General features: G+C 38.1%; 1 protein-coding gene across 5 annotated transcripts in view; it reads right to left on the bottom strand.

Moving 5' to 3' along the window:
* JAKMIP2 (janus kinase and microtubule interacting protein 2) overlaps positions 1–24,913 on the bottom strand; it is a 187,716-nt gene that overhangs the window by 45,044 nt on the left and 117,759 nt on the right. For 4 of the 5 annotated variants that reach the window (XM_050793997.1, XM_050793995.1, XM_050793999.1 and 1 more), the window contains 9 exons: positions 15,815–16,024; positions 13,831–13,929; positions 10,222–10,368; positions 9,427–9,567; positions 6,573–6,629; positions 5,547–5,666; positions 4,476–4,604; positions 1,563–1,646; positions 820–882 (listed from right to left, as the gene is read on the bottom strand). In XM_050793997.1, coding sequence (XP_050649954.1) covers positions 820–882; positions 1,563–1,646; positions 4,476–4,604; positions 5,547–5,666; positions 6,573–6,629; positions 9,427–9,567; positions 10,222–10,368; positions 13,831–13,929; positions 15,815–16,024 — 1,050 coding nt within the window. The remainder of the gene's footprint in view (positions 1–819; positions 883–1,562; positions 1,647–4,475; positions 4,605–5,546; positions 5,667–6,572; positions 6,630–9,426; positions 9,568–10,221; positions 10,369–13,830; positions 13,930–15,814; positions 16,025–24,913) is intronic. The other variant, XM_050793998.1, reaches the window with a different exon arrangement.

Raw genomic sequence — 24,913 nt, 5'->3', positions numbered from 1 at the left:
AATAAAAAGACAAAGTGAGAATCGAAGCCTATGCTGGGTTTCGGCATGGTGTTGGAGTCATACTCTGTCACTTCTTCACACAAAATAACAAGTTCTATTCATGGAGGTTTGTTTGTTTGCTTGTTTTGTTTCATTTTTTTTTTTTTTTTTTTTTTTTTGAGATAGAGTTTTGCTCTTGTTGCCTGGGCTGGAGTGCAATGGCGCAATCTTGGTTCATGGCAACCTCTGCCTCTCAGGTTCAAATGATTCTCCTGCCTCAGCCTCCCAAGTATCTGGGATTACAGGCATGCGTCACCACGTCTGGTTAATTTTTTGTATGTAGCAGAGACAGGGTTTTACCATGTTGGCCAGGCTGGTCTCGAATCCCTGACCTCAGGTGATCCACCCACCTCGGCCTCCCAAAGTGCTGGGATTACAGGCATGAGCCACCGCCCCTGGCCCTCACAGAGGTTTTGTTGTAGATAAACAATCATACAAGATGTGCATGTGCGTGTGTGTGTGTGTGTGTGTGTTTGTGTGTATATATGTACAGTATATATACAGTATATATGTATATATGGTTAGCAAATCAGGAGGTTTCAGGGATCACATCCTTTCAAGTCTGCACAATGCCCAGCGCAGAGCCATGCACACGTGCCACTTCACTGATGGTGATGGCGGTGACAGGGATGCGATTGAGCACGCAGCCGAGGACAGAGCAGCGCCGAAAAAGCCTCCCCTTCCCCTGGCCCCTGTGCCACTCCTGAGAGCACCCCCTGCTGCTCCTGGATCTCTCATGATTTTCTCCTTTGCCCCGCTAGGGTATTGTGCCCAACATACCTTTTCTAAAAGCTCCTGGTTTCTCTTAATGAAAAGTTGTTTATCTTCTACCCAGTGTGAATCCTGTTTGACAAAGAATATCGCGCAGTCAGCATTTCAGAGTGGCATGAAAGAGCCTGTGTCGTCAAACCACTTTGCCAGAGCTGCCTTCTACCCACCCTGTTTGTTTGCCTGCCAAAGACTGGTAAGTAGAACCCACCCCTGCCAGCTCCTTCAAAGACACTGGGGCCAAAGTTGCCAGGAAAATTTAACCCCCTTTTCATCATCGCTTCCTATTTCTGTATTTTCCAGTTTGAATAATCCAGGACCAGCCTTCTGGGGACTCAGAAGTGACCACAAAGGCAAAAAGTGAAAAGGGTCAGAATGCACACAGGCTAGATACATATGGATGGAAAACATTAAAATGCAGAACCATAAATGTAGCATAGAGGCAAAGAACACAGCTAGAGGGGTGGGTCTTGGTCTTAGCAGCTTAAGACAACTCTAGGCTATTTGTACAGGGTTCCTCTTCCTCTGGCATTCTTTCTCTTGCCCAACCTCATTCACTGTTGTGGCTGGGTTCATACTCTGGCCAGAAAAACACCAGGGACAGAAGTACAGAGTTGAACATTCTAACGCAGTTTGAGAAAGATCACTGTGGAGAGCCAAGCTGTGTCCTGGGTGCGGCCCATGCACAGGTGAGCTAGAGAAAGGTCAGATTGAATTGTCTGCATCTGCAGAAGAGCTAGCAACCAAATGCCTACCTGCCCTTTCTGAGCCAGTGTCGCTTCCAGGTCTTCAATTTTTGCTTTATACCTTAGCACCTCTGCTTGAAGCTGTTCTTGAGCCTGGTGAAATAAAAATTCCACAACTCAGCAAGTAAAATGGTTATTCAATATCTTTCTTGACTAGAACTCAACAAGTAAGAGAGAGAGAGAGAGGAAAAAAAGAATAATTTTCTATGACAAAAGAATCTTTCTGATCTAAATTCTTGTTTAAAACTCCCTGTAGCATTCTTTATTTTCAGGTTAATATTCACTCTTCAGCTTGGCATTCAAGAACTCCCATTATATTTCCAATATTTTCCTACTACTCACCAACCTAGAGTCAAACCCTTGCCTGCTGACATAATTCTTGTTTCCTAAATATGCCTTGTAACTCTCCACTCTTCTCTTTATTTGAATGATTTCCCTTTCACAAAAGCCTTGTTCCATTTTGCTTCCCCAAATTCTTTCGATTCTTTTTTTTTTTTTTTTTTGAGACAGAGTCTCGCTCTGTTGCCCAGGCTGGAATGCAGTGGCATGATCTCAACTCACTGCAACCTCTGCTTCCCGGGTTCAAGCAATTCTCCCGCCTCAGCCTCCCAAGTAGCTGGGATTACAGGCACCTGCCACCACACCCAGCTAATTTTTATATTTTTAGTAGAGATGGGATTTCACTGTGTTGGCCTGGCTGGTCTTGAACTCCTGACCTCAGAAGATCCATCCGCCTCCACTTCCCAAAGTGCACCCGGCCTTTCCATTCTTTCAGAGCAAACTTTGTGCCTAAATTTAAGTCCCCAAATCAATTTCTCTCTGTCTCTCTCTATATATCATATTTTGTGTGTCTGTGTGTATAAGTAGTTTTGAATACTAATCTTGTATGGAGCAACCTTGTTGTCCTATGTGATTTAGCCTAGTAATTTGTTTCCTGCCTGTAAACCCATTTTTGTTGTTGTTTTACAATATGGATAGGTTTTTTAGTACAAGGTTGAATAAAAACAGCAATGATAGCTATCCTTGTTCACTGTGAGAATAATTCTTTTGATTATTAAATATTACATTTACCTTTATCAGGCCCCCAAAATAATTAATTTTACTAAGATTTATTTTAACTGTGAATTGATGTTGACTGTAACCTATTTTTTCTTGGATCTAATTTTATCTTTTTTCAATGATGCTTTCATCTGTATTATTTTTAAATTTCCAGTCTCTTTAAATGTACTCTCTTGTTCTTTTTCTAACATCCTTGTTTCTTTTAGATGATTTTTCTCAGAATGGTAACTTTTCCTGAATTTAATGGCCAGAGATAATGCTAAACCTTTATTTAGATAGAAGAATTAAGTGAAACGGGGAGGAATCTCCAAAAAATAAAAGGAGGAGTCTCCTTTTTTGGGAGGAATCTCCAAAAAATAAAAATAAAATAATATGCTATTATTTTAACTCCCCAATCCATGTTGGTAGGAACACTTAAACACAAATATTATAGCACTAGGACATATACATGACAGCCTACAGGCACATTCCTTTGTAATGATTGCTTGCCTGTTCTAAATCTGTGTTTTTAAAAAACCTGCATATTTACTAATATATGTGTGTATGCATGCTACTGTTTAAAAATGTGTAACTGTTATATCTACCCCTTCCCACTGAAAAACAGTAGTTCTACAAAACTCCTCAGTGCATTGTAGACTCTCCAGAAAGAAAGTAGGATGAAATCACTGGGTGGTCTGGGTGGTCATGCTCCCTTTTGGCTCAAGTAAATTTACCTAGGAGGCAATTATAGCCTGGTGATTATGACTATGAAGTCACAAGGCTAGGAAACCTAGGTAAACCTAAGTAAATAATTTAACTTCACTAAGCTACATTGAACTTATACTAAGCTATTATTTCCTCTTCTGTAGAAAGAGGATAATAATCATCTCTAGCTCCTAGGGTTGTTTTAGGATTAAATAGATAATGTGTGTAAAGTGTTCAGCACAATGCCTGGAACACAGCAAGCACTCAATAAATATTAAGAAGTAGTATAGTACATGTCTATCTTTTCTTTTTGTTGAAATAGGCTCATGAGAGGCGATTATGATATAAAGGAAAGAACATTTGACCCAGTAAGACTTACGTTGTAATATCAGCTTTGCCATTTACTATTTGTGCGATTTTGGGCAATTCAATTAACCTCTCTGAGTATCAAATTTCTCTTTTATAAAATACCTGCCTTAGGGGGCTGTCCCAAGGGTTAAATGAGATATTGTCTGTGAAAATTCTGGTAAGCTGTCAAAAGTAAATGCTGTGCACTTATTAACGAAGAGAAGACACTGGCTCACTATAGGTTTTGAAAGATAAAAAAGTTCTTTTTCTAAGCAAGAAATGAAAAAATGGCTTAACAAAATCCAATATTGTCTAGCTTTGAAAATGTATGTTTTCAAACAGCAAGAAGAAGAACTATGTACTCAACTATCTTTGAAAGAACAAAAGCATTGATCTAAGCTGGTTCTAATGTTTCTAGATTCAAGGTTTGTTGACATAAAAGCTATAACAATTCAAAAGCTGCAGATGAGAGAAAAGTACAGGGAAAGCTGTCCTATTGATATTTTTATGTCCAGGGTACTTTTTTTTTTTTTTTTTTTGAGACGGAGTCTTGCTCTGTCGCCCAGGCTGGAGTGCAGTGGCCGGATCTCAGCTCACTGCAAGCTCCGCCTCCTGGGTTCACGCCATTCTCCTGCCTCAGCCTCCCGAGTAGTTGGGACTACAGGCGCCCGCCACCTCGCCCGGCTAGTTTTTTGTATTTTTTAGTAGAGACGGGGTTTCACCGTGTTAGCCAGGATGGTCTCGATCTCCTGACCTCGTGATCCGCCAGGGTACTTTTATGCTGTGATTGCTGCATGCTAATTCAGTACACTGTCACAGATCCATACTAACCTTGGCTTCTCGTTCAGCGTCAATGATGCCTCCCGTCTGCTCCTGTAGGAGGGCATATGCTCTTTGGAGGGCCTGATATTCTTTTGTTAATTGTCGAAATCTTAGTTCAGATTCTTCAGCTGCTAAACTCTTGAGGTTAAGAAAAAAAGCCCCAAAAGAATTGTGTTATGTTCAAGTCGCGTGTTCAATGTGAAATATTAACATTTGCCCACTTTTTACAAGAAGTAAAATGTTGTTTAACAGTCTATTTGATTTTGTTTTTAGCTCTGAAGTGTATATATGGGCACAAATACTGTAATATTTTCAAGATGGACACTGCAGAAATATTTATTTTAGTAAAAGAAGCATTTAGCATTTGATACATTTCTCATTGTTAATGATTTGGGCTTAGAATGCAGTCAATTTTGGATCCAAATAAGAAAAAGTCATATCCAGATTTTGGACCTCAATTTGAGGAAATGATACCCTAGAATTTTACTCTTATTTCTTTTCAGTATGTTCATCTCCAGCAACTTGTTTTTTCCCCCCGGATAAATCATAAAAGTTGTTTTATTGCTTTACATCTTAAACTTCTGGACATAACATAATCAACACGGAATTTTGGGAAAAAATATAGATTGGGGTGTTTCACTCCTAAGATTCCGAGTCAGGCGTTGCATGGGTAGGGTCCCCGAATTTTCATTGTAACTGAGGCCTCTAGATCATTCTGATGAGGGTGGTCCACAGAGCACACTTCACTCAACAGTCTCTCAGACCACATCCAAAAACCTGCTAAGGCCTCCTGGGTTCCTACCTCCCCTAGATAAAGAATTTTGGAAAGTAACTTTTATTTTGAAAGAAGTCTTCCAATTAGAGAGCTGAACTGGAGAGAAATTTCTAAAAGGTTTACCTGCTGTAAGTGAAGCTATTTTTCAAGAGATAACAAAGTGCGGCCTCAAAATTGGTTACTATTATGGGACCACTTTGTGCTGTTTATATAAAGGAGATGAAGAGTGAAATGCTTTTTCTCCCCCCTTAAATAAAATATTTGGTGACAATATCACCCAAGGCTAGAGAAGTAGAAATGCTTACTTCATCCAAGTCATCATCAGGAGTAGCTGGTGTTCTGTCTGTTCTAAATGAGGCCATGGATGATGTCTCTGAATCCATAGAGTCCTCATCATAGCCAATAAAAGGGTCTAAAACAGGCCTCTACATGGAGGGAAAATACATATTTACTGACACAGCTAACAGTAGGGAAAGTTGAATGTTAAAATACTGTCAACTGGCATACATGTAAGTGAATATAGAAGACACGGATCCTTTACGCTTCTTTGCTGAAATAAAAACATTAGGCACAAGCATAATAATTCCAACAAGTGTTTCTCCCATATTATTTCACTTCTGACATCTTAAGAAAATTCATTAATATTTAGCTTTTTTCATAGAAACACTGAAGCCTCTTTTAGATTACATTTTATATCATGATGAGCAAATATGGTTTACTCTTTCCTGTATTTAAACTATGACCAAAGGACTTCGAAAACTCAGGTGATAGAGATGATCAAATCTTAAGTCTTGTCATCCAAGTCCACATTAAAAACAAATGGTATACTTGGTAAAAACAAAATTAAAAATCAAATAGACAAACTGAAAACAAAACTTTGTGGATTGTAAGAGGCTATAGAGATATTGGTGGATTGGGAGCATTGTTATCAATAATATTGTCTGAATGAATAATAAAAATATATTAATTGTCATAAACTGGGCATCAGATTCTCATACTATTCAGTGGGAGACATCAAAATCATGTACATTTCTTGAATAGGACTCTCCAACTCGTCAGGTAATCCTTTCTACATCAAACCTAGGGGCATCTCCATTTAGAGAAAGTCATATTAAAGCAAACCCTTTCAGGTTAAAATTTACAACGGAATCATTTTTAGACTTCGAAGAAATGTCAACAGAAAAGATTTTCTTCTAGCAAATGAAGCCCATGGTTTGCTGCGACAGTTCGGGAACACCTGGTTCATCACACCCTTGCAGGAAGATGCCATGCCAAGCCTCATCTCTCTGGCTGCTTGTAGCAAGTGCCTGATAACTTCGATTTCTTATTACCTTAATTGGCTTGGAACTTCTTCTATGCTTTCTCCTACGGATGAGCTTTTCTCGGTCCTGGAAAACAGTTGAAATATTTTTCAGATCCAGAATTGGTAGATGTTGCTTTATAGTTTTTTGCAAAGACAGAGTGTTTTTTCCCATAAGGCGTTATATTTGGAATAGAATAAGACTTTGTTTTTTAAATTTTGGCAACTTTTGGGATTGATACTTAAATATATTCAAAATAAGAATCTTCTACAACTATTCTTGATGATTTATGTGGAACAAGGAGCCTCATGATCAGAAAGTGTACTGTGTTCCTAATCAGAATTCTTTGTTTTATACTTGAACATCAAGTAGCTATGAAAATAGTTACTTATCATGTACTTATCATGTACATTTCTCGAATATGACTCTCCAACTTGTCAGGTAATCCTTTCTACATCAAACCTAGGGGTATCTCCATTTAGAGAAAGTCATATTAAAACAAACACTTTCAGGTTAAAATTTACAACAGAATCATTTTTAGACTTCTAAAAAATGTATAGTACTTTAGTACTGTACATTTAGTACTTTAGCTCTGTACTTTAGTCCAAAGTACAGTACTTTAGTCCTGCTACATCCAAAATTACTTTAAATTTGTGTTAAATATATAATTTCACAATAAAGTAAAACCGTATTCTTTTCATTTAGTCATTTGAAATGCATAGAAAGCTGTCTTTGGCCTATTTTTGGATCCTTGTTCTCACCTGCAGTCCCTGAAAATAGGACAGGGAACAGAGTCGCTAGTGGGTTGGAGTCATTTAGTGCTTCTGTTTTGTTTTCAGTTTTTAAAAAATTTTCTGGGAATCTCAAAGAATGCCTAGAAATATTGATCAATTTCATGATTTATTGTTGCTGTGAATGGAGATATCCTGGGAATCTGGGGTTTATTCACTAAGCACTCCATGTGTTTACTGTAAAAATTTAAACTAGATAGAGTGTCTTTTGGAAAGTCTGATGAGTATGCCTAAATAGCCCAAAATTCTATAAAAAAATTTACAGCTTAATCTCAGGATACTCAAAGCCAGGCAAATTCCTGGGCTCATGAATCTGTAAAATTTATGAGTTATTAGGATGTGAAAACGAAATGAAGAAAACAGGGAGACCACGCTTAATAAGCAATCTGGTTTAAGCTAGTGGTGTTCAGGCTTTTTTATTTTTTCACCTTTATAAGTAAAAATGCAGCCTCTACATATGAGACTTTTACAATTTACATATTATTGTGACAGTTAATATTGAGTGTCAATTTGATTGGATTGAAGGATACAAAGTATTGTTCCTCGGTGTGTCTATGTGGGTGTTGCCAAAGGAGGTTAACATTTGAGTCAGTGGACTGGGAAAGGTAGACTCATCCTCAATCTGGGTGGGCACAATCTAATCAGCTGCCATCACAGCCAGAATAAACGCAAGCAGAAGCACGTGAAAAGACTAGACTGGTTTAGTCTCCCAGCCTACATCTTTCTCCTGATTCTTCCTGCCCTGGAACATTAGACTCCAAGTTCTTCAGCTTTGGGACTTGGACTGGCTTCCTTGCTCCTCAGCTTGCAGATGACCTATCGTGGGACCTCACCTTGCGATCGTGTGTGCCAATACTCCTTAATAAACTCCCCATTATATAGACATCTATCCTATTAGTTCTGTCCCTCTAGAGAACCCTAATACAATTATATATTTAAATTACCCTCCTAATCTAGTGTATTCATTATAACATATAGTCAACATAGAAATTTTTAAAAGGATGAATCAGAAGTAATTATAAACAGAAGCTATAACCTTTCTTTCTCTCAGTGGCAGTGAATCACTTTTCTCACCCCACTCTGGAGACTATTGCCTAACTCCCTCCTTGCTATTCAACTCTTTAGATCTGGACTTGGTCCTGAAGTGAGAGCAACCAATGATGTCATTCACAGAACAAACATGGAGAGGCAAAGAAGAAAACCCAAAGGCATCTAGAGGTCTCAGTGCATCCTTTTTTTTTTTTTTTTTTTTTGAGATGGAGTCTCCCTCTGTCACCCAGGCTGGAGTGCAGTGGCCGGATCTCAGCTCACTGCAAGCTCCGCCTCCCGGGTTTACGCCATTCTCCTGCCTCAGCCTCCCGAGTAGCTGGGACTACAGGCGCCCGCCATCTTGCCCGGCTATTTTTTTGTATTTTTTAGTAGAGACGGGGTTTCACCGTGTTAGCCAGGATGGTCTTGATCTCCTGACCTCGTGATCCACCTGTCTCGGCCTCCCAAAGTGCTGGGATTACAGGCTTGAGCCACCGCGCCCGGCCTCAGCCAAACTCTGACGGAAGTAATAACTGCTCTACCCACTCAGCAGGTACTGAAGTAATGATCAGAAAATCTGGGCTGAAATTTTAGCTCTGTTATGTAATTATTTTGTTGCTGTTTATCCAATAAATATTTCTTAAACTGTAACTATGTGCTAGATACTGAATTGAGACCTGGGAAACAAGATGTATATGTGATGTTGTTAGCATAGACAACATGTTAAATCTCTGAGCTTCAGGATCCTGCTACTGGAAGACAATTACAAGACACACCCAACCTACCTACAAACTTATACAACAATGCATTTAAAAGTTCTTTTAATGTGTTTTGCTGTTATTATTTGTGCTACCAAATTAGTTAACGAAGGATTATAATGTAAAAGGTGTAAAGCAGTTGAACAATATAAAATATTGGAATACAGGCTCTAGAACAAAATTACATATTGAACATATGAACTTGGGCCTCTGGAGTTAATCTAAAATTAACTGCTTTCAGTGTACATTTTGTTGGCTACTTGTCCTTGGGAACAACTTAGGGTTTACAGATTGATTGACACGTACCCTTGTGAGCTCATCAATTATGTTCTGTTGCTCAATGACCTGAAGTTTTAGAAACTCTGTTTCTTGTTCTTCATTAGCTTGGTCGAGGTCGTTCAGAGATTTTAATTTCTTCAGGGGTGGATGGGATGTTATTTTTTCTCTCTGGATAGGAAAAGAAGAAAGTACAGGTGGAGACTTTAAAAACCGCCAACTTTGGTTGTTAACATAAAATATCTGTAGAAAGTTTATGAGGCTCCAGCTAAATTTGGAAATTGCCCAGCCTGAATACACACACACACCGACAAAATCCTCAAGCACATTTTATCTGCAATAATAAGTCAATATCATTGGGGATTATCTGAAGATCTCTATAGATGTACTGAAAGTCTATTAAGGAGTACATTAGCATTTCACTTGTCCATATATAACACAAGTAATGGTATGTATTTCCCAACTATCATGCACGATCTTAGAAGACAAGTGTGCCTGGGGTATAGGTCTGTAAATAGCATGTTAGTGAAGTCGTGGAAGGTTTCTGTGGCTAAGTTATATCAAAGCTTTCCTTATCCATTTCCGAGCTTTTGGAAGGCGTGCAAATTCCTGGAAGCACTCCTACAGTTTTGCAAATATAGAAACCTCATAAAACTCAGAGCCAGCAACCTTCTCTTGCTTTCTTCGTTAAGGCTTCCTTGCTTACATAAGGAAAAATCCAAATAGCATTGCATTTTTAAAATAAGCTGAGAAATGGCAATAAGTCAGGTTATTAGGGTAATACAATCAAGGAAGCTGCAGTTTTGCAGAGTCTGTGATACACACCATTTCTGAATTTTCCTTGGTAACGGCTTTTAGTTTTTCTTCCATGCGCTGCAAGGACACCATCAGTTCATCGTTTCTCTTGGCGAGGCACTTGTTCCTTTCCAGGAGAGGTTTACATTGCTTTTCGGTTTCCCGCACGCGTTTTAACTGGGAAGAAATAGTGAAGATTTGTGTCTTGTGTTTGGGGGACATGGGGGCAGGGGAGTAAACGGGTGGGAGTGAAAGCACCTCTGCAGCCAGTGTTGTCTGCTTCACTATGTGGCTCAGGACTGACCACTGACATTTCAATCCTTCAACAGACTGATTGCTTTCTTTTCAGTTTTCTCTAATGGCTTTTCATCACAGCCTTCATGACCTCCTATCAATCCACTGTCCTAAGGAAAGTACTGAAGAGACTGGTTTTGGAAATGCTCGGGAGGACCTGCTCTCCTTATTTTCTTTCGCTACCCTCACCTGTTACTCCACCATGCTCAGCTGCAATCCCTGCACCTGGAATGACCTCCATTAGCTCAGAGATAAAGGAGCTCACTCAGACCACACGGTCACTAAGTAATGCGGCCAGGACCTGAATCCAAGCCTGGTTATCGCCAAAGGTCGTTCTTCCAGAGACCTTGTGGAAATCTCCTGACTCGCACTACGGTTGTTAGTTTAAAAGAAATTTTATTGAGGAAAAAACCACACGTAAGTTTGAAACTCTATGGATGTTTGTGTAAGGATGTCGAATTCTCCCCAAGCTTAGTAAAGTATGATTGTATTGTTATCCACCCGTAATTAAGAGTGAGCATATGCTCTTTTGCTTGGTTAGTCTAAAGCAGGGTTTCTCAGTCTTAGCATCCGTGACATGTTGAGCCAGATTTTTTTTGATGTGAGGTGTCCTGTGCATTGGAGGATGTTTAGCAGCATCCCTGGCCTCTTCTTGCTAGATGCCAGTAACACTCTGCTAATTGTGACTATCAAAAACATCAGATACTGTCAAGATCGCCTGTAGTTGGGAACCACTGGTCTAAGTTTATGAAAATTGTCTTGAGGGCATTGCTAATAGTCCTCCCCTTTACTCTTAAAATTCTCCTTTTTGTATATTTCATGATTATCCTATACATAATAGATTTTCATTTTCAGCTTCTCATGATTAGCTTATTCTTTTCTTACTAATGATTCTGAATGTGAATATGTATTGGGAGAAGAGCAAGGAAAAAGGAGGGCTGTATCAGAAATATTTGAGAAGACGTTTAAAAGTACTCACTCCGTTCTTGAGCGTCTAAGATTTTGGGAAGTGCTGAGGTAGAAGATTTAGCTAATTATGAATATTAGTAAAATCTCATCTTATGATTCTTAAGCAGCACTTCCACAAATCCATCTCAATCTCAATTTAAGAACTCCATTTCATATTAAACGCCAAAACTGGATTCATTTTTATAAATAATCTGACTTAGTCCTGAAGCATTAATGCCTTAGTCCTTAGTGCCTGAAGCATTAATATTAAATATTGTATACATAAAAGGAAAATAAGTTATTCTACTAGGTTCACTTTTTTAACCTGTCTCTTCTGAAGGTCAATTATGTGAGTTTTAAATATTTATATTTACTTATTAATAGTATTCATAGAAAATTCAGATATGCATACAGAAAATATCTATAATTCTATCACATCATACATCAATAACCACAGTCCCACAATACCAAACAGAATGTTCCTTTTAAGCTACACCTTAAATAAAACACAGAAAGGTTGAAAAACAGTGTTTGTGTGTTTATATACGTATGTGTAAATATGTATGCATATATGTATGTCTATATAGTTATAAATACATATATATACACACACATACACATGTATATTCAGGCTAACACTAAAACAAAAATCTGATACAGTTCAACTAATAACAATGACTTTAAGCCAAGAAGTATTACCAGAGGGAAAAAAAATGCATAATGATTAAAGGGTCAGTACACACAAAAAATTAATAACAAATCATTAATTTGTTATAAATTAATAACAAATCATTAACAAATTAATAATTGTTATAAATTTGTTATAATTTATAACAAATTAATTAATAACAATAATTTATATTCACCTAGTAACCTAATTTTTAATATATTATATATTATAAATATATATTATTGTTCTATATATATAAAGTAAAACTGAAAGAACTCAGAAGGATATAGACAAATCTATTGGGAAAAGAAGCAGACAAAAATATCAGTAAGAATTGAGATAATTTTAAACAAGATTATTAACAAACTTCAATCAAACTGTAACTGATAATTACAGAGTATGCCTCCCTTTCATGTAAACATGTAACATTTCTAAAATTGACTGTATGCTGAGGTCATAAAGCAAATCTCAACAAATCTTGAAGGAACGAAATATACAAAGTACATTCTCTGACTATCGTAGAATTAAGGAAGAAATTGATACCAGAGAGATAACTAAAAAATCTCTAAATGTTTTGAAATTAAGCCATATACTTCTAAGTGACCCATGTATCAAAGGAAACATTACATGACATTAGAAAAATTTTTGAATGAAATAACAATATATTAAACTAAAGCAAGGTTTAGAGGGTCAATTACAGCCTAAAATGCATGTATTTGAAAAAAAGGAAAGGCTGTAAATAACTTTTATATGAATAGCTCTATTAAAAACAAAAATGTAAGCCATAGAGCAAGATATTTTATATGCAAATGTACCACAAGTGATGATTTAAAAAATCCTAATAGTAACTAAAACAGTAAAGGCAGCATAACAGAAAATGGGCAAAAGGCTAAGGGCAAATTGTATCTGAAAGGCTAGTAAATATTTGAAAAGTTACCCTACCTTCTTAATAATGAGGAAAATTAAAACCATAATGTAAGATGTAAGAGTATGCCCTACATCCACCAACATGACTAACAATTATCTTTGTATGTTGGCAAAGATATGGAGAAACTACCACTTTCATTCATTATTGGTGGGAGTTGTGACAACTTACTGTTTGGTAGTAACTATTGATGCTGACGACATCCATACTCTAACATCCAGTAATTCTACTCCTCTGTATATTCCACCAGAAATGGGCCTATTTTTTTTTTACAAACAACATGTAGAAGCACTGTTCTTCTCAAAACAGCTCAGAAGTTTTAAGAAACAACATACATGTCCATTAACAATAATGGGGATAAGTATATTGTGATATATTATTTGAATGCTATAGAGAAATGAAAATGAATGAATTCTCCATGCAACATAATGGATAAATCTCACAAACAAGGCTGAGTAAAAGAAGCAGAAGAAGTCAGACAAAAAGGAGAAAAGATTGTATGATTTCATTTACAAAAAAATTTTAAATGGTGATAGACATCTACGGTGATTGAAGTCAGAATAGTGGTAAGTTTAATAGGATGCTGATTGGGAGGGGTCACAAGAAGCAGGGGTGTGAGATGCTGGTATTCTTCCATTTATTCATCTGGATGGTGGTTTTTTGAGTGTGCCACTTTGTGAATATCTATTGAATGGTATCTTTACTATTTGAACACTTTACTATGGTACATACCTATAACATAGTATGTAATTCTGTAACATAATACTTAACAACAACAATAAAAATTTTTAGTATATCTCACCAGTTCATTTCGTTCATCTCCAAGCAAGGTATTCCTGTCTTCTAATTTTCTTATAGTGGCATTCAATTCAGCTATTCTCTTTTGATTTCTTCGCAAATCCTACAAAGAAAAATTAAAATGGGATTTCTTCAACAACACTTTTCACAAAGTTTGGGAATATCACTTCTTATTCATAAAAGTAATAGCCTCAGTTCTCTTATCTGGCTCCTGAAGACAGAATAAAATCTTCTCTTATCCAAAGAGAATATAATAATATTTACCCTTTTATAACTCTCAATATTCACCACTTGGGTTGACTACCACACTAGGTTGTAATTGCAAATGAATTCCATGTGGCAGATACTCCCTGGAGCCAGGACTCAGGGCAGGGAGAGTGTAGAGGGTTGGATCAACTTATCAGAGCTGTGTGCTACGAGACCAAGGTCATGCTGTGATTACATAAAGTTCAAAGGGCATCCCTTGTGTCATAGCCACACTTTGCTTCCCACAGCTTACATTAGCTGTCCTGCTATTACCATTAGCCACAGAGGGGAGAGATTAGGAGGTAGGGATGAATATTGTCAATTTCTTCATACTCCTGAAGAAAAAGGTCAAAGTGAGAAAATGGTGTATTACCTTCATGTATAAAGGGCAGTAGTTTATAGGATAGACCTCGCTAGTATATTCTGTGCAATGCAACTGGCTTCTCCACTGGCAGAATGGCTATGAATTACCTTACACAGGGCACTCATGGCTTAATTTCATGTTTTAGAATTATATAGGACTGTTATTATCATATGTCAACAATTACATGATCATCTTACATTTCGATAATGCTATACTGTTGACAAAGTAGTTTTGAACACGTTATATTCCTACATTCATAATACCCTAAAGGATTCAGCAGAACAGGTAAGATTCAGGTAGGTAATAACTCCTTTAAGGTCTTGTGGCTAATGTCAAAAGATCATTAACTAATATGTATTAAGTGCTATGTGCCAGACACCATGCTCAACATTTTACATATTATCTCTTCTAATCTTTAGACCAGCCTTATGAGGTACCACGATAGCTTCTATTTTACAGATGAGGAAACTGAATGGTGAAGTGGTTTGCCTAAGGACACACAGTAAATGGCAGATTTGGGATTTGAAGCAAAGAGTCTGACTCTAGAGCCCATTCTCTTGACAAGTATTCTATATTGTGGGTACCTGTCAGTGTCAGAACTAAAACTTACAGAAACTGCTAAATCCTAAATAAGTACTCTTTGCACCACTTACTAAGATTATATACATATATATGTGTGTGTGTATATATATATATACTTGTTCTGAATATCAATTCATAAATTATTCATTACTTAGTTCTAAGTAGTACTTTGGAACCCACCTCTGTTCCTAAATAATACATTTCCATCATTATAGCAGCTAAATAATTGGAAAGGTATAAGAGTTATAGCCAACTGCATATAAGCCCATTTCTATTGCCACACTTCTGAAAATAATTTCTCATATAAAATGATGAAAACCCATGGAAATAAGTGGTAAGTTCTATCAGACAATAAGTCTTCAGATGAAGATTATACATGGTTTTGTCTTTTATGCAGTTATATATTTTGACCCCTGTAGATGACAATCATCTTTATCAATTTCCAACCCAATTGTTCACAAAAGGGAAAATTACCAGTGTAGGCAAGAGGCAAAATATTTTCATCTAATTTATGTTTCTCATAATAGACTTAAGTTTGGATAGGTATTCCCTGGCTAGAAAAATTCTAGGAAGGATTTAAAGAAATCTGTCTCATGTGATCTGCTAATGTACTGCAGACCACTTAGTCGTCTATGAGTTTAGAAAACCCTGTTCCCAAGACACTAGCTGATTTTATAGTAGGAGGTAGATTGATTTCTTTGTAGTAAACAAGAAAAGAGCTTAAGTAAAAGGTAAAACTTGGGAGCTAAATAAAAGATGACTTATGTGTTCTTAACTTCAAGTAGAAAGGACTTACAGGACTGCTGCAGTGTTCGGAACCATCACCTGCCCTTCCTGGAATTTCTCGTTTTGGGCTGCTCATGTTGCACTCAGCCTCCTTGACCAGAAACAGTTGTTCGTCCAAAGCCTCCTTCTGAAGTTGGAGTTTCTGTACATAGCCTGTCTGGGTCTCCAGTTCCTTTTCCAGGGAAAAGATGATCCTGTCCTTGGCTTTGATTTCATCCATCTGAATTAAATGAGACCCAGGACATTTTATTTAACAATGCTGTAAAGAAGTACATTTTTACAATGGTATGAGTTTAACTTTTTTCATCTGATTGATACAGAAAAAAATCATGGATATGACAAGTGCATTGATAAGATGAGGCAACACTGTGTAGTGAAGAAATATCCTGGGTTAACCAGGTGTCAAGGAGAGTAATTTTTTTCTCTCTAGTATATCCTGTGAAGATGTTTCGATTCAATATATTGTTTGAAATAGTCTGGATTAATTAGATATGCAAAGGAAAGTCTAACTTTAAAATGGCCATTCATTTTAATAAAGATGAACACTAAATATTCCATATAACGTTTCCTAGGACATTTTTTGACGTCACTTCTTCTTTAGGCAAATGGGTATCCAAATTCAATCAAAATAGCTGTTGCTGCTGTTAATAGCTTGTCATTTGTAACTGAAGAAACTTCAGACTTCCCAGTGGCCTAGTCATTTTCCAAGACTAACATGCTTGCATTCAGGTGATGGATTTGGAGGGAGGTCCTTCCACGGTTCATGTGTTGTATCTCTTTATATCCTCACTTGTATTTCAGAGCAGCCAGTTCTTAGCAACCATTTTACCATTACCATGAGAAAATCATGGTTGGGATTAACAGGAATAGAAAATATCTGGCAATATTAACCACTACTTTCCCTCCCACAGGTGTGGGATATATTTATTGACCCCAATATGCATTTCTGCTAAGCCTGGGCATGGCCTCAGAAGGATTTCTCTACTAAAGGCTATAGGCATTCACTACCAGTTGATTTGAGTTCTCTTGGAATGAAACCTTTTTGCCATCCTAGGATGAGGGCTAATGAAGTGAATGTCTATAAACAATTTTTAAAGAAAGCATAGCTATTGGGTGAAACCTTTCTTCTCATTTCACTATATTCTGTGTGTACATTCAAAATGGAGATAAGGAAAAGACATTTAATACAGACAACATTATGCTGTTTTGCTTTTTCTGAAAGTGTCTCCTTATGCAAAACAAATAATTTTGTATAAATTTTTCTTTGCTGTGTGCTCTTAGGCCACAAAAAAATATTTGTAATAGAAATGGTGTTACAGTCACGTATTTTCCATTTAAATATCTGTGAGCTATTGCCTTCGAGTCACTTGCTTAAATTTTAGGTCAATTTTGAGAGAACTTTGGGCTAAATTCTGCATGATATTGTAATATCATCTGATAACTGGGTAAGAAATCAACCGGGAATAATAGCATTATTATTATTGTTAACTGGGAATAATAGCATTGTCTTTGGTTTCTGTCTCCTTATAGAAGATTTGAGACCAGTGTTTTTCTTAACTGAGAAGCATGTTCATTTGTCAGACTTGTCATCTGGAGCATTGCTTTTATTTGCAGGTTAACATAGCTCTAGTTACTTTTTATGAGTTAACATAGCTCTAGTTGATTTTTATGTACTTACCTTGCTAAACTTGTTGAGAAATCATCCCATTACTGCCCACATTCAGCCTCATCATCACCATCATCATAGCTGAAATTTATTGATCTTTCACTGTATTCAGGGTACTATACTCAGAGCTTAATATACCTTATTTTATAACAATCCTATTCAGTAGGTTCAGTCGTCATCATTTTACAGGTGATCGGTGAAGACCTGAAAGCTTGAAAACTTGGTCATAGTCATATGGCTAGTAAGTTGTGAAGCCTTACTTTTAATGGAATCATCTAACCATAGAGCCCATTCTGTTAGGTACTATGCTGTACTGGCTTTAAGATTGTTCATATACTTTAAGCATTTCCCAAAGTGGTTTCCTGTGGGATATATATTAATTAGTATTGAGAAAGCTTTATTGCACAGTGGTTATGAGCATGGACTCTGATCTCAAAATACTGAAAATCAACCAAAGCCCGACTTAGATGGGAAAGGGTATACACCAGAATTCTCTGGGGAAATTTTCTAGGCAGGACAACTCCCATTTCTCTCCCTTCCGGTTCCAAAAATGGAGCTCGGGGTAGAGGTAGTCACAGAGCAAAAAGAAGGAAAAAATGAAGACAAGTATATCTGTGTTATCGAAAAAGTTTCCTACGTTATTCTGTGTTCATGCAGTTTGTGAACTACTCATCAGGTGGCTCAGATTTTACTTTTTTTAATTTTAATTTTACTTTAAGTTCTGGGATACATGTACAGAATGTACAGGCTTGTTACATAGGTATACATGTGCCATCGTGACTTGCTGTACCTATCAACCAGTCCTCTAGGTTTTAAGCCCCGTATACATTAGGTATTTGTCCTAATGCTCGCCCTCCCCTTCCCCCCACCACCTGACAGGCCCCCGTGTGTGATGTTCCCCTCCCTGTGTCCATGTGTTCCAACTGTTCAACTCCCACTTATAAGCGAGAACATGCAGTATTTGGTTTTCTGTTCCTGGGTTAGTTTGCTGAGGATGATGGCTTCTAGCTTCATTCATGTCCCTGCAAAGGACATGAACTCATTCTTTTTTTGTGGCTACATAGTATTCCATGGTGTATATGTACCACATTTTCTTTATTCAGTCTATATCACTGATGGGCCTTTGGGTTGGTTCCATGTCTTTGCTATTGTAAATAATGCTGCAATAAACATACATGTACATGTGTCTTTTAGTAGAATGATTTATATTCCTTTGGATGTATACCCAGTAATGGGATTGCTGGGTCAAAAGGTATTTCTGGTTGTAGATCCCTGAGGAATCACCACCCTGTCCTCAACAATGGTTGAACCAATCTACATTCCCATCAACAGTGCAAAAAGTGTTCCTGTTTCTCCACAGCCTCACCAGCATCTACTGTTTCTTGACTTTTTAATAATTGCCATTCTGACTGGTGTTGGATGGTATCCAATTGCGGTTTTTATTTGCATTTCTCAAATAATCAGAGATGATGAGCTTTTTGTTTGTTTGTTTCTTGGCTACATAAATGTCTTATTTTGAGAAGTGTCTGTTCATACACTTTGCCCACTTTTTGGTGGGGTTGTTTGCTTTTTCTTGTAAATTTGTTTAAGTTCCTTATAGATTCTGGATATTAGACCTTTGTCAGAAGGGTAGATTGCAAAATGTTCTCCCATTCTATAGGTTGTCTGTTTACTCTGATACGAGTCTCTTTTGCTGTGCAGAAGCTCTTTAGTTTAAATAGATCCCATTTGTCAATTTTGCCAATTGTTGCAATTACTTTTGGTGTTTTCATCATGAAGTCTTTGCCCATGCCTATGTCCTGAATGGTACTGCCTAGGTTTACTTTTAAGGTTTGTATGGTTTGGGGTTTTACATTTAAGTCTTTAAGCCATCTTGAGTTGATTTTTGTATAAGGTGTAATGAAGGGGTCCAGTTTTAGTTTTCTGCATATGTCTAGCCAGTTTTCCCAGCACCATGTATTAAGTAGGGAATCCTTTCCTCACTGCTTGTTTTTGTCAGGTTTGTCAAAGATCAGGTGGTTGTAGATGTGTGGTGTTATTTCTGAGGCCTCTCTTCTGTTCCATTGGTCTATATATCTGTTTTGGTACCAGTACTATCTTGTTTTAGTTACTGTAGCCTTGTAGTAGAGTTTGAAGTCAGGTAGTGTGATGCCTCCAGCTCTGTTTACTTATGATTGTCCTGGCTATACAGGCTCTTTTTGGTTCCATATGAAATTTAAAGTAGTTTTTTTTTTTGTTTTTTGTTTTTTTTTTAATTCTGTGAAGAGTGTCAATGGTAGTTGGATGGGAATAGTGTTGATCTATACATTACTTTGGGCATTATGGACATTTTCATGATGATGATTCTTCCTATCCATGAGGATGGAATGTTTTTCCACTTGTTTGTGTCCTCTCTTATTTCCTTGAGCAACGGTTTGTGGTTCTCCTTGAAGAGGTCCTTCATGTCCCTTGTAACTGTATTCCTAGGTATTTTATTCTCTTTGTAGCAACTGTGAATGGGAGTTTATTCATGATTCGGCTCTCTGCTTGTCTATTGTTGGTGTATAGGAATGTTTGTGATTTTTGCACATTGATTTTTGTATCCTGAGACTTTGCTGAAGTTGCTTATCAGCTTAAGGAGTTTTGGGCTGAGATGATGGGGATTTCTAAATATAGAATCACGTCATCTGCAAACAGAGATAATTTGACTTCCTCTCTTCCTATTTGAATACGCTTGATTTCTTTCTCTTGCCTGATTACCCTGGTCAGAGCTTCCAATACTATGTTGACTAGAAGTGGTGAGAGAGGGTATCCTTGTCTTGTGCTGGTTTTCAAAGGGAATGTTGTGTCTATTTGGCATGCTCTTTTCTTCTTTATGAGTCTAGTTAGTGGTCTGTTTTGTTAATTTTTTCAAAAAACCAGCTCTTGGATTCATTGATTTTTTCAAGGGTTTTTTTGGTGTCTTTATCTCCTTCAGTTCTGCTCTGATCTTAGTTATTTCTTGTCTTCTGCTAGCTTTTGTATTTGTTTGCCCTTTCTTCTCTAGTTCTTTTAATTGTGATGTTAGGGTGTTGATTTTAGATCCTTCCATCTTTCTGATGTGGGCATTTAGTGCTACAAATTTCCCTCTAAACACTGCTTTAGTTGTGTCCCAGAGATTATGGTACATTGTCTATTTGTTCTCATTGTTTTCAAATAACTTCCTGATTTCTGCCTTAATTTTGTTATTTACCCAGTAGTCATTCAGGAGCAGGTTGTTTGATTTCCATGTAGTTGTGTGGATTTGAATAAGTTTCTTAATCCTGAGTTCTAATTTGTTTGCATTGTGGTCTGAGAGACTGTGTGTTGTGATTTCACTTCTTTCGCATTTGCCGAGGAGTGTTTTACTTCCAATTATGTGGTTGACTTTAGAATAAGTGCGGCATGAGAAGAATGTTTATTATGTTGAATGTTGACCTGGAATAGAGAGTTCTGTTATCCTAGGCACACTTGATCCAGAGCTGAGTTCAAAGTCCTGAACACTCTTGTTATTTTTCTATCTCATTGATCTGTCTAATATGGACAGTGGGGTGTTAAAGTCTCCCACTATTATTGTGTAGGAGTCTAAGTCGCTTTGTAGGTCTCTAAGAACTTGTTTTATGAATCTGGGTGCTCCTGTATTGGGTGAATGTATATTTAGGTTAGTTAGCTCTTCTTGTTGAATTGATCCCTTTACCATTATGTAATGCCCTTCTTTGTCTTTTTGATCTTTGCTGGTTTAAAGTCTGTTTTATCAGAGGCTAGGACTGCAACCCCTGTTTTTTTTTTTGCTTCCCATTTGCTTGGTAAATTTTCCTCCATCCTTTTATTTTAAGCTTACGTGTGTCTTTGCATATGAGATGGGTCTCCTGAATACAGCACGCCAATGGGTCTTGAATTTTTATACAATTTGCCAGCCCGTATCTTTTAATTGGGGCATTTAGCCCATTTACATTTAAGGTTAATATTGTTATGTGTGAATTTGATCCTGTCATTATGATGCTAGCTGGTTATTTTGCACACTAGTTGATGCAGTTTCTTCATAGTGTCATTGGTCTTTACATTTTGGTGTGTTTTTGCAGTGGCAAGTACTGGTTTTTTCTTTCCATATTTAGTGCCTCCTTCAGGAGCTCTTGCAAAGCAGGCCTGGTGGTGATAAACTATTTGTTTGTCTGGAAATGATTTAATTTCTCCTTCACTTATGAAGCTTAGTTTGGCTGGATATGAAATTCTGGGTTGAAAATTATTTTCTTTAAGAATGTTGAATATTGGCCCCTACTCTCTTCTGGCTTATAGGGTTTCTGCTGAGAGATCTGCTGGTAGTCTGACGGGCTTCCCTTTGTAGGTGACCTGGCCTTTCCCCTTGGCTGCCCTTAACATTGTTTCTTTCATTTTAACCTTGGAGAATCTAATGATTATGTGTCTTGGTGTTGATCTTCTCATGGAGGATCTTAGTGGTGTTCTCTGTATTTCCTGAATTTGAATGTTGGCCTGTCTTGCTAGGTTGGAGAAGTTCTCCTGGATAATATCCTCAAGTGTGTTTTCCAACTTGGTTCCATTCTCCCCATCTCTTTCAGGTATTGCAGTCAATTGTGGGTTCAGTCTTTTAACATAGCCCCATATTTCTTGGAGGCTTTGTTCATTCCTTTTTTTTTTCTCTAATCTTGTCTGCATACCTTATTTCAGCAAGACGGTTTTCAAACTCTGACATTCTTTCGTCTGCTTGGTCAATTTGGCTATCCATACTTGTGTATGCTTCACGAAGTTCTTGTGCTGTGTTCTTCAACTCCACCAGGTCATTTATGTTTCTCTCTAAACTGGTTATTCTAGTTAGCAGTTCCTGTAACCTTTTATCAAGGTTCTTAGCTTCCTTGCATTGGGTTAGAACATGCTCCTCTAGCTCACAGGTGTTTGTTATTTGCTGACCTTCTGAAATTTACTTCTGTAAACTTGTCCATCTCATCCTCCATCCAGTTCTGTGCCTTTGCTGGACGGTTGTTGTGATCATTTGGAGGAGAAGAGGAATTCTGGCTTTTGGAATTTTCAGTGTTTTTGCACTGTTTTTTTCTCATCTTTGTGGATTTCTCTACCTTTGATCTTTGAGGCTGATGACATTTGGATGGGGTTTCTGTGGGAGGGTCTTTTTGTTGATGTTGTTGCTTTTTTAGTTTTGTTTGTTGTTATTTGTTTTTCTTCAAACAGGCCTTTTTTCTTCAGGTCTGCTGGAGTTTGCTGGAGGTCCACTCCAGACCCTTACTGCCTAGGTACCACCAGTGGAGAGACTGCAGAACAGCAAAGATTGCTGCCTGCTCCTTCCTCTGGAAGCTTCATCTTAGAGGGGGACTGGCCTGATGCCAGCCAGAGCTCTCTTGTGTGAGGTGTCTGTCGGCCCCTGCTGCGATGTCTCTCCCAGTCAGGAGGCACAGGGGTCAGGAACCCACTTGAGGAGGCAGACTGTCCCTTAGCAGAGCTGGTGCGCTGTGCTGGGAGAATCTCCCCTGTCAGGATCAGCCACTCTCTTCAGAGGCGACAGGCAGGAAAGATTAAATCCGCCAAAGCTGCTACCACAGCCGCCCTTCCCCTCAAGTGCCGTGTTCCAGGGACATGACTGTCCTGTCTGTAAGCCCCTGAATGGAGCTGCTGGATTTCCTGCAGACAGACCTTGCCTACTGGGGAGGACTCTAGAGAAGCAGTCTGGTCACAGCCGCTCTGGTGAATTCCACCCAGTCCAAAAAAACTCTCAGTCTCGTTAGCACTGTCAGGGGAAAACTGCCAACTAAAGCCACAGTAATGATGGTCACTCCTCCCCCGACCAAACTCGATCATCCCAGGCTGACTCTGGACTGCTGTGCTGGCAGTGAGAATTTCAAGCCAGTGTTTCTTAGCTTGCTGGGTTCCATGGGAGCATGGGAGTGGGACTGGGACCCGCTGTGTGAGACTGCTTGGCTCCCTGGCTTCAGCCCCCTTTCCAGGAGATTGGACGGTGGTCCTGACTCATTGGAGTTCCAGGCGCCACTGGAGTATGAAAAAAAGAAAATCCTGCAGCTCAGTGCCTGCTCAAACAGCTGCCCAGATGTGTGCTTGAAACCCAGGGCCCTGGTGGTGTAGGCTCATGAGGGAATGTGCTGATCCGTGGATCGCAAATATCCATGGGAAAAGCGTAGTACCTTTGGCAGGTAGCACAGTCTCTCACTGCTTCCCTTTGCTGGGGGAAGGAGGTCCCCTGGCTGCATGCACTTCCCACATGAAGCGACACCCCACCCTGCTTCTGCTCATTCCCTGTGGGTTGCACCCACTGCCAAACCCGTCCCAGTGAGATGAACTGGTACCTCGATTGGAAAAACAGAAATAACCCGCCTGGGAGCTGCAGACCTGAGCTGTTTCTATTCGGCCATCTTGGCCCCTCCCCTTCACATTGCTATTAAGAGGGATTTCATGCCTACTTCGGCAATATGCCGGTGAAAGGAAGTCGTGGAAAAAATTAGCAGATCAAGTGGATATACTTATAGACTTTATATTGAAAACCGTCAACAAATGAAAATACTTAATGCAAAGCTGCCTTTTCATTGGATACTTACCTGCCAGCTCCAGAGTTCGAAGTCCTGATTCTTCATCAGCCACTGTCGTTTCAAAAACCAAAGGCAGGGCAGAGACCAATATTTCTGCACTGTGTTTGGTCTTTATTGTCAAACAGTGCAATAGAATGAGTTGACATAAAGAATTCAGAAAATGTGGCAAAGGCAATATTTTACAGTTACACTGTATTGCAGTACAAAGAAAATTAAGCATTAACTTTTAAAAATGCTCTGTGGTAACCACTTTGAACTTAAAATTAAAAGCCTAGAGATATCACCCAAGGAACATAATTAGAATTCTCAGAAAGTAATTGCTTAGAACTGGAAGACAAAAAAGTAAAAGTGTAGTTTTTCATGAAAAAAACCTTACTTCCAGAGAAACATAAAGTACATTCTAACAGGTGATAGTTGATGTGATAACATTAAAGTAAGATGTAACAGATGCTAAACATCTGAATGCAGATGAACATAAATTTTTTTGGTCTAAAATAATTAAACCAGGTCAACCTAGGACATTTAATTTTCATGTGATAATTATATTTGTATTATAGTTAAGCATAGTGAGAGGCCTATCTGGTTTTTGGTCAAACATGTTAGAAGGAAAGACCAACTCTGTAGGGGCTGAGGTAAGTCTTAGAAACTATAAATAGCAAACAACCTACTTAGGGATGACAATTTAAAAATTATAATGGCTCCTGTTTTAAATGACTCCTGTATACTTTGGGAAAAATATCTATGTTTAAAATGACTAGGGATTTTATAGTTTTGTATCTTTTTTCAGTCACGGTTTTTGGAAAAAAAAAGACTCAAGATGTTCTCAGTAGCTGCCGTTTTCAGACATCATGAAAGTCATAGAAACTTCTCCTACCCT

This window comes from Macaca thibetana, chromosome 6 (assembly GCF_024542745.1).
Source record: "Macaca thibetana thibetana isolate TM-01 chromosome 6, ASM2454274v1, whole genome shotgun sequence".
NCBI classification, from domain to species: Eukaryota; Metazoa; Chordata; class Mammalia; order Primates; family Cercopithecidae; genus Macaca; species Macaca thibetana.
This window is presented reverse-complemented; position numbering and strand designations above follow the sequence as displayed.